Genomic DNA, 10,759 nt, shown 5'->3' on the forward strand with positions numbered 1-10,759 from the left:
AAAAAAAAAAAAAAAAAAAGAAAAACCCACACAGCCCTAGTCCACTAATGGAGTTTCATTAGTAAAAGGAAAACTATTCAAATAACCTTTTTCCCATTTTTTCCAGATTTAACCTATATTTCAAAACACAATACTGTGAATATTCACAAACAAGTTCCATCAGCAAACCTCATACATTATAAACTCGGTATGCAACACACACAAAACATTATGCTTTGTTTAAACAAATGTGTAGCTTGTCTTTTTATATCAGTATTATGATAAAAACTGAGCAGGACAAGCTATTATAGTGCAACTTCATATTTGCAAGCAAACTGTTGCAGGTGCTTTTCGATCTAAAAGAATCAGCTAATTCTGTCAAATGAAGTTTTAATACATACTCTATCACTGGCATGGAAATATCAGTTCACCAAACACTCATTCAGCACTGCTCACCTTCAAGATTTATGGTCAAAAAAGTAATTACATAAACATTTGTTGAAGTAATTTATACTTTTCATGAACTCAGAATTACCGGTAAAAATGCAGCGTTTCAACTGGTCACCAATCAAGTTGTGTGTGTCTATAGCAACTACCATTTCGAAGAACTAAACAAACTGGGGGCATGTTATCCTCTCAGAATACTGTAATGTAATCCCTACTAGGCATGTCCACACATGCTATTAGGGGTGCACTGAAAGAGATTTTGGGGACAATATCAATAGCCAATATTTAAAGAGGCATATTGGCTGATACTGATCTGACTTCCGACACGCAGCTCTTCAGCTTGAGAAGTTGCGTCCAGCTGGTAAGTCTGGAGTGGTGGAAGGGGAGGGAAAGGCTCGGGTGGGGGACAGCAGATCAAGGCTCCTGCAGTGAGGGAGGAAACGGAGCCGGGACAGGTGTTGACCAGCTGGGGCAGGGAGGGGCACAGGACAGAGCTGCAAGCAGTTCATCCGCGGTGGGGGTGGGGTGGGGGTGTCCCTCTGGATCTGCACATTGTAGGGTAGGCTGCAGCTGCCAACCGAGGCCGGGGCCAGGGCCAGGGTGGGTGCAGGACAGAGACATGGCTCGTCGGGGGGGGCAGCAGCTCTGCACATGGCTCGTCAGTCAGCTCTCACCACTGCTCCTGCTGCTCATCCAGGAGGGCATGGGAGGCATGTGCCCCCCAGACCTGCCCAGGACAGGAAGAGCCCAGCCCACCCTGTGCAGATCCAGGGGCACACAACAACCCCTCCTCCCCCATGCCTTCCCAGACGAACAATGGGAGCAGCAGCAGGAGCCACCAGACTAGCACCAGACAAGCCACACACAGCGACAGGAGCCCTGCCCACAACAAGCCGCACGTCCAACCCTGCTTGGTTCCCAGCTCCCAGGGAGAGGAGGGAGCTAGACAGGACCAGGCAAGTTCCCTATCCCTTGTCAGCCCCAACACCACGGGGCCACTCGTAGCAATTCTGCCCCCTGTCACCAGCTACACTTTAAGTTACTGCACAGTATATACTGTGCACTTAAGTTTACTACCTGTATATACAGGTAGTAGCTAACTGCGAAGTAGACTAATTTACTGCACAGTAAATGGTGCGCACGTGTAAACAGTGATGCTTTATAAGTTAGTCTACAGCACAGTAAAAAGGTTTCATATAGCCACACCCACTGAGCAAGAATGCTGCAGGCAGACAGGCATTCTCAGCCTCCAGGATGCTCCAAGGAGCACTGACTATGTCCTTACTGGATCATTACACAAGCACAGCCTAGCTACAGGTCAACAGCATCCCTATCAGACTCCTCTCTCGCCTCCCAACATATCCATTACACTGTAGATTGCAGGAGCTGGTGAAGGATAAGCCAGCTTTTCTAGGTCTATGTCCATATTGCGATAAATCCTAAGTGGAAGGTCCAATGCTTTTGGCCTCTTTTCCCCACTTCTTGCCTCCCAAATCAGAGAGACAAAAGGGGCATAACACAGGAAAGAATCTTCAATCACATAGCACTGCACAGCATTACAAAAAATGTTGGTTCAGTAAAAACTTAGAGGGAAAAAACAATACTTGCCTCTCCTTCCTCCTCCTCCCCATACACACACATACACACGCACACAAAATCATCCTGTTGGATTTCTCTTAGAGGTATCTTATTTGACTGGAGAGTAAAGAAGAGCATACCCACAAGCAGACGACAGAATACAGAAAGTTTCCAGAGGAAAGTGTTTTCATCCTAGCTTCAGGAAGTTTCTATAAAAACTGGCTTTAAGATGAAAGATTATGAAAATAATACCCCAAATAGTTAAACAAACACTTACCTGTAAACTAAATATAAAATAGCCACTAACACTTTGTTCTGCAATCACATCCTCCATGGTACGTAAGGTAGTACCCAAGTAGGAATTTAGGAGTTGAGTAGGAAGCAGTCCAACTGAAGAAGCCATCAGATAGTTGGGCAATGACAGATCTGTAATCTGAATAAAATGAGGTGTAAAAAGCAATGCACCACTTTAGTATAATTTTGATGTGTAATTAGTTTGGTTAACCACCCCCTCAGCTATACAAGCAAAAGCTTACAATTTGTTACATTGTACTATTTTGGGTATAAAAGACATCCAGTATGACAAACTTTTAAAACTCTGGCTGGTTTGCAGATCAACTAGTTATTCCTTGTTTTATCATATTTCATCTTGTGCTGAGCTGTACCCTTAAGTGGAAATCAAATTAACCAAGGATACAATTACTTCTCTTCCCCTTCTCTCTTACTTAGTGGTCAGCAGAAATGGCGCTACAATTTATCAGAATCTTGTTCTCAGAAGGAAACTACAGTGCCAGCTGAAAAAGGCAACAAGGCATGAAGTGAGTTTTGGTATGCACCAGCCTTTGTTTTCTCATTTCAATAATGAACTGAGAAAATGTAAATCTTTACTAACAAGTATACCATGTTCAAAATCACAATGAAACAAATTTAGTTAAAATGCATTAAGTGTAGCCACCAGATTTCTGTAAAGGAAAAGATAAGAATCATTGTAAATCCCCTGCGAAATACTTTTTTTGTATTACAGTTTTAATTGGGCAAGGAGGCAGCTAAATATTTTTTTAATGTTGATAAGAAACAGGAAAAAAAACCCACACAAATATTATTTCATCCTCTTTCCTGAAATGATTTGTTGTTTTGAAAAGCTCTAAACAGTGTGCACACTATTTGCAACAGGACAAGGTACACAGCATTAGCTAAACTAAGTCAAGCAGGATTTGGGGGTGTTGAGAAATACAGCAGAGGAATGTAAAAGCTAAGAGTCCAAAGGGGAATAAAATGCATTTACACATGACAACAACAAAGGGAGGGAGTGAGGAGGGAAGAGAGAGAAAGGGTTACAAATAAAAGCAGCAAACTGATCTACAACAGGTACCCAATATTTTCATTTAGGGGCAGAGACATGCATCCAGACACCAAATCTTCATTCCATCCTCCTCACCCACACAAAGCAACTCAGCACTAGCAACAGTAGATACTTCTGCATGGCTCCTAGCTCCTGCAATTCAACCCTGATTGAAAGAAAACCACTTCTAAAGGCTGAGAAAACAATTTAAGATGCTAAGCCCCTTCAGCTGCTGCCTCTCTGTAGAAGCTGTCAATAATGGGTACTAACAGATGGGACAGGATGGGGGGGCAAAAAAAACCCCCAAACCCACAGCATTTTACTGGAAGAGGAATTGTGTCAGTTTGACCTGGCTCCTCAAATTGAATCAGCTATTAGATAAAAGTGCCAAAAGACCTCGCTGAAGCACACAAGCTATACAGACGTTGGGGAGCCGTATCAAACTGACGCAATTCCTCTTCTGCACATGTGCTGCACTCAGTGTGAGGACATGCCAAGCTGAAAGTAAAGCACTGGGGTTTTTTCTCCACATCTGTCAGCACCCCATGATGCCAACAGGTATCAATATTGATATGAAAATGAGTCCTTTTAGAACTAAGATTCCCAACTCATGTCAAATTAAGCCCCTGAGAATGATACCACTCATTTCATGTTGAGAAAATGTTTCTTCTTCCTGGTTCCTACTAACCAAATGTTTCAAGCTCACAGACTGCAAAATTCATCTGATCTAGTCTGAAAACTCCAACTTAGGAAAATAGACTAATTAAATTCAAATCAGGTTAGTGCACAAGGATACTGAAGTCCACATGACCTAGTACTTCTTTCAGTTCATTGAACAGTAAAAGGTGGCAAGAAAGGAAGTGAACTAAAAATTTAACTCCTCCTAGATGTCATCAATCACAATATATTACATAATGTTCAATATAAGGGTTACTAAAAAAAATGAAGAACCCAACAAAAACATCTTAGGGTCCATTAACAAACATTTTTAATAAATACTTGTTGGGTCAAAGTGTCATCGTCTAGTACAGTATATTATGAAAATGCTGTTATTGGTTGAAATGGATCTAGCAATGTGCTAGACTGTGCTAGCAGATTGAACACACAACTAAGCTAGACTGAACTAACAAAAGGCCTTTGAGTTTCCTATACAGTCTTTAAAATGGAAGTTTAAAAGCAAGCTGTCAACTGTTCCTAAATTTCTCCAAATCTCCAACTAGAACAAGAAAACACCTTCTAAAACTAGTTAAGTACAGTTCCCAGTGCTGAACTTCTGCAAGGAAATTCTTGAACATGGCAGAGTCTTTAACAAAATAAAAGACAAAGGCCCCCCAAAAATCAGCAGCAGCGTTAGGCATTTTGTTACCCATACCTAAAATAAGTGATTATTACTATGGGAATGCACCACTAAAGGCAGTACAATCATTTTAAGCATAACAGGATTAAATAATTTAATATAAAAACATAATTTTGAAGGTCAAAAAGCATGCCAGAGTCACGTATCTTAACACAAAATATTAATGGAGGGGTTTTGGTTGGGGAGGGGGGGTTGGAGGCAAGGGAAGGGGGTAGAGAGAGGACGGGGGCAGGGAGGAGCTGTAGGAGATTGAGAGGAGATTAAGACTATGATTTTCTTTAGTTTTTCTCCTAAAAGATGTCATCTGCATCCCAACTGGAAGATGGCATCATTCAGTGGAAGACTTGTAAACTAATTTGATAAGTTGCTTCTAAACTTCATGCTGCAAATTTTTCTTCCTGCAGATTGAAGTATGTACCAGCAACATGAGAAATATATTTTCTCTGTGTGGAAGTTTGACTAACAATTTTACTGAAAAGTATATTAATGATCAGCCTAGAGCTACATTTTTGACAGATGACTAATTTTTTTCCTCTTTTTTATGATATCGTAGGAATCTGGGCCACAGCAGAAGTATGCACAGCAGAGACCTTCTTTATTGCCAAAGGGATGTATCAAGTATTATTATGATCTATAAAATAAAAAAAGCAGGTATGGGATTTGCTAAATAGGGCACTGTCATTAAATCTAGTGGAACTGGGAAACAAATCGCAAAGATTAATTTAACACCTCTCGGTATTTCTCTGTCGGTGAACAGAATCAGTTTAGTTGCAAAGATCCACTTTTATTTCCTGATCCAGAAACAGTAGGGGGCATGAGGAACTCAGAGACCATTTCCAAAGGAAGAGCCAGTAAGTTCAGAACTGGCCTGAGAGTCCTGCATCTCATTAAACTCCAGGCCAAGAAACTAGTGAACAGAAAAATGATGCAGCCAGCGTTCCTTTAGGTCATAATTTGTGGGGTTGGGTCTATGCTGATGAAGGCTGTAGCTGGTGTTCGTAGCTTGGAAAGAAATAGGAAGTAAAGGCTATGTTTGGTTTTCTCTGGTAAACAATGGCAGTCAAAATCTTTTCTTAGGGCGTCAGCAATTCTTAAGAAACCTTGCAAAGGACACAAGGTCTTTCAATTTGTCTAGAGCCTGGTCTGTTCTGAAACCAAATAGTACTCAACCCTCAAACGAGAAGTTTTCTATCAGGGTTTTTATTTCTGGAAGATGTGCAAATGCAGGTAACCACAAGTTGCATCACTGATTCCTTTGGGATGCTACAGCTCAAGATATCAGAAGCAGAAGATGCTCTCAGCCTGTGATTTAGAACTTAAGTAACATACGGTGGCAAAAAGTTAGGTAGGTGTGTAGCACTGATGGAGGAGACCTAGCCTGATCTATTATTTGCATATTAAATACAACTGACATCTCTAGCTGGTTTCATCTGTGCCAAGATTTAACTAGGCTTTTTGCTGTTTTGGGGATCAACTTTATGGATTCATGTGTTTGACTTTAGAAGGTTCAATCCCTAAATTTTCCCCTAACACATTGGCCTATGAAGCAGGAAGCTGCTGCACAAGAGACTCAGCTCTTGAACCCTTCTTTCATTGTCCCTGGTTCTGACAGCAGAACCAAGTACCTGTAGTATGGCACTGAGATCTTTGGTCAAATAACAGATCCTTCTGCCTTCCATTTCCCCCCACTCCCCCACCACACATACCTAAAAATCTAATCCCTAGGCTAAGAAAGTAGCAGCACTAGAAATGGTCTAAGGAATCTAAGGCCCCTGTGCACCTGCTGCCATGGCTGGAAAGAACCAAGACGGTCATCATGCCACACTTCTTTTACAGCTCCTCTTTCCGACTGTGGAGGGCTACAAGGGGAGCGCAAGAGTACATGATGGGCACAGCTGCAAGAAGGTTCCACTGGTTCATGCTGGACCCAGCTCACACCCCAAGAACAGGAATGTGTCAAGGTCACTAGAAAGATTTTTGTTTTCTTCTGTACCAGCCCTTTAGAGAAGCAGCTGGCCTTTCAAATGGGAGCCAGTACAGGCTTAAACCAAACAAATCCAGGGCTTCTCTTACTGCTTAGCATTCTCCAAGCAGTAACAGAGTGACTTTAACAAGACTCTGGGTTAGAATCATTGTTGTTCTGGTGGCTAGGGGTGAGAAACCTGACAGAAGCCATGTCAAAGGAGAGGAGATAGGATCTTCAGACAATCTGTGTAGTAGGTATCTGATAACATACATGATAAGCAAGCTCCAGGAATAGCACAATGATAGGAATCCCAGCACCCTACCACTCTCCAAGAGGCAAAGGGATATGAAAAGAAGTGTTGGGCTTTTCATTCAGAGTTAATTTCTTATTCTTTTATATCAACTTCTATTTTACCAGTTTGGTAGATTTTTATATACAGGTTTCCCTTGATTTATCCAGTACATGCATTCCTGGAGAACGCCACATAAATCAAATCCACATAAAGTGAACCCACTTTATAATATAAGAGATAGGGATAGGTTCTTGTGTCAGCGGGTCCTGGGGCCGCTCCAGCATGGGCTGGGGTGAGTACAAGCAAGCAGAGCCCCGGACAGTGCAGGGCGCGGCCCTCACCCCAGCCCCAGCTGCAGCAGCCCCCGCCAGCTGCTTGCGGCCACTGGGCTGCACTCTGCCGCCAACCCCCAAGGGCTCTGTCTGTCTCCACTCACCCCAGCTCCTGCTGCACTGCTCCAGGAGCGGGCAATGCTAGTTCCATGTAGCTGCTGGGTTGCGCCGTGCCCTGGCGCTGCCAGCTCCCAGTGCTGCTGCAGCCGGGGCTAGGGCGAGTGCCGCGCCCTGCACCTCCCAGGGCTCTGATTGTCCGCACTCACCCAGCACGTGTCGCACCAGCTCCAGCTCCACCCCACAGCTGCAGCCTACTCCACGCTGCGCAGATCTGGGGGCCTTTAGCGAAGCGTATGGCGTGCACATGCACCCCCTGAGATTGGCCGTGCACCCCCTGAAAGCACCAGCTCCAAAACCAGAACCGCACCTATGGCTTCGCTGCTGGAGATCCCCTGCCCCTCCCCCTCTCAGTGACCTGCTGCCCCCTCAGATTTGGGAGGCACCACGGCCCATGCTGGGGGCACACGTCCCCTGCCCTCGTGGGGTGCAAGTAGCAGCGGGACCATTCCATGAGCCATGCCCCAGCTGGGCAGTGCCTGCCTCTGCCCCCTCCCTCACCGTGGCGCGGGCATTGATCTGTCCCTCTACACCCCTTCCCTCCCTCCCTCCTCCCCTTCTACCACACCAGACTTACCACCTGATGGCAGCTGTATCATATATCAGATCAGTATCGGCCAATATGCCTCCTTAAATATCTGCTATCAGTATCAGCCCCCGAAATCTCTATCAGTGAACCCCTATTAGTCATGTACATAGAAACCGAGCAGGGGCAAGGATATATAAGAGTTTCTTCTGAACACTCATGCTTCTTAAATTCAATCGACTGTTCCTCACTTAGTCTCTTTATATGAATATGCCTTTTGCAAGCCATCCCATAAGCAGGAAGCTTTCAGCACACACTAAAAACATAAGCTGATATAGGATACTTGAAATCTTCCAACTAAGGATGTCAAGTTCAAAGTCAGTTCTCACAGAAATTACAGGATTGCTCCAGAGTAAAATACAGACTTTACTCTGTATTTTTTGTATGCGGGGGGGGGAGGGGGTGAGAGAGAGAGAGAGAAAGTAAGTATACACACAGAGCAACAGAATTGCATTTAATCAGAAAAAAGAGCTATGAAGTTTCTGACTTGCGTTACATTTTAACTTTTTCAACCATGCTGTTGTAGCTTGTATTTAATTTTATTGATGAAAAACTCTCTCTGCATTATGTTTGTCAGCATGTCTTGCCCACAAGTATAATCAAATAAAGACAACTGCATTTATTTCATCAAAGTCCAAAGTAGAGATGTACGACTATACAGATAACTCAACACACGTGATCAACTGATGCTTATCTGTTGTTTCTAAACTAATTTCTTTCAGTATCATGACAGGTTATTGTCACTAAGGCTCAGGACAACTTAGCAACACAGAAGGCCAATTTAGGACATTACTTTAAAACGCAATGTCCTGCATTTTGTCTCAAGTGGGCATAGCAGAACGATGAGCAGCTGTCAAGCCATGTTTTCTTCCAATTCCAACCAGTCCTTTTTAAAAGGGTCTCATGTAGGAGTCACCTCTGCTTGCTATGGACTCTCCATATGATGGGTAAATGAACAGCTGGTGTTTCCCAGACTCTATTCATTACCTTGTACATACAAGAAAACTAGCTTCCAAACATAATAAAAATAATTTTAAAATGGTTCAGTTAACCATAATTATGTTCATAACATGCAAGTAGCAAAATGTACCTAAAAAGAAGGAATACTGCTGTTTCTTTTAATTGTTACAGGCTTTTTTGGGACATGGTCTGCATTTTCAGGCTAAAAAGCACCATGCATACCTTTATTTCCTTAGGTACAATAGTTCCATAAGTATTCTGGGTTGGTACTAGGACTTCTTGAAGTTAGGGTGTATCAAATTGCAAATGCCTTTGTTAGACCACAAAAATAGCATTCAACTACACCTTCAATAATAACTTTAATGAGTCTAATCACAGTAGAAATGTTTGCTTAAAATGTTTGAAGGATCAGGGCTTTAGGAGAAAAGAAAATGGGTTTAACTTGTATACTTCCATGCGATTCAACAGAGCAAACCAAAATGCCTAATTTCTAGACTACTGATTCTCAACCAGGGTGTTGAGAGATCATTTTGAGGCTGCCACAGGATGCTGGACAGCATTAGCACCATTGGGTATTTATACATATACAGTTGTCTGCTCCAACGCGCCCGAGACCCGGCATGTCACACCACACTCGATTAATCAAGTCTGCTCTGCATGCGAGCCGACGTGCCTGGCACTGCATTGCATGCCTTTGTACAAATGGCGAAATGCGCGTCAGTGCTAAGAAAATGGTTGTGGTGCGCTTTTGAACTAAAACGCATCAAATGTGCTTTAGTTCAAAAATGCACCACCCCCATATTCTCAGCGCTGACACACATTTCATCATGCAAGGCACATGACACAGTGCCAGGCACTTTTAAAAGTGCCCAGTGCTGCGACACAAATGTGTACAAATGCCCGTTATGTCTGCTAACACCTACACATGATGCACAAGATAAACCCAGAGATTCCAAACAGGAATCTATATCATCAAAAATACTCTGACTGGCTGTGGTTTTCCTGAGCAATTTGCAACAAAAGAATCGCTCTATTATTTTTCCATAGTCAAAAAAAATGAGTGAAAGCTATGAGTGGGCATTTTCCAAAGGGTGCCTCAAGGCTAACAAGGTTGAGAACCACTGTTCTAAATTCCCTTTCATAAACAAACTAAAACCATTTTGAACAGTAAGAACAATTTCTGACCTGCAGATTCAACTGAGTTAAATGCATGACCAGAATTGGATACTATAGATAGAATGACCTCAGGAGAAAGAATAAGTACAGAATTGAGTCTAATAGTAGTCTAATAACTCAAAGTGTTCTATGAAAGAGGACGCAAACACTCATTAAAAAGAAACTTCTTAGGTTTTTCTTTGAAATGATTAAGATTATTACATGCAAGATTATTAATTTTATGAAACAATTCCTTCTGAACTGTGCCCGCTTTCCTATACTTCTAAAAGTACAAAGAGAAACCAACTTGAAAGCTAGCCCGTTTCCGGAAGGGAATCTACACTAGAGCAATTCCAACTATGACAGAAGTTCCGGATTTCCTTTCTTGCCAATTTGCAGAGATTTAAAATGTTCATATGTCTATGTTTTGTAGGGACAGTTGTCAATAATAATAAAAATACAAATGGAAGACAACTAATCTGTTATGTACAACAGACTGAATTCATTCAACAGAAAAAAAAAATCTGTTTTTCCTCTTATCTTTCTATCCTGGTAATTGCATAGATTACCACAGCTAATCACTGTGTGTAATTTACCATACACAGGTTTAAAACACACAAAAAAAAAAAAATCAAAAAAAAAAAAAAC

At 42.3% G+C, this 10,759-nt stretch overlaps 1 protein-coding gene across 1 annotated transcript in view; it reads right to left on the reverse strand.

Moving 5' to 3' along the window:
- The window catches only part of TMEM64 (transmembrane protein 64), a 66,847-nt gene that overhangs the window by 16,142 nt on the left and 39,946 nt on the right, over window positions 1–10,759 (reverse strand). The window contains exon 4 of the mRNA XM_019519321.1: window positions 2,282–2,437. Coding sequence (XP_019374866.1) covers window positions 2,282–2,437 — 156 coding nt within the window. The remainder of the gene's footprint in view (window positions 1–2,281; window positions 2,438–10,759) is intronic.

The sequence above is a fragment of the Gavialis gangeticus genome, unplaced genomic scaffold, assembly GCF_001723915.1.
Source record: "Gavialis gangeticus isolate Ggan-Ray unplaced genomic scaffold, GavGan_comp1, whole genome shotgun sequence".
Lineage (NCBI taxonomy): Eukaryota > Metazoa > Chordata > Crocodylia > Gavialidae > Gavialis > Gavialis gangeticus.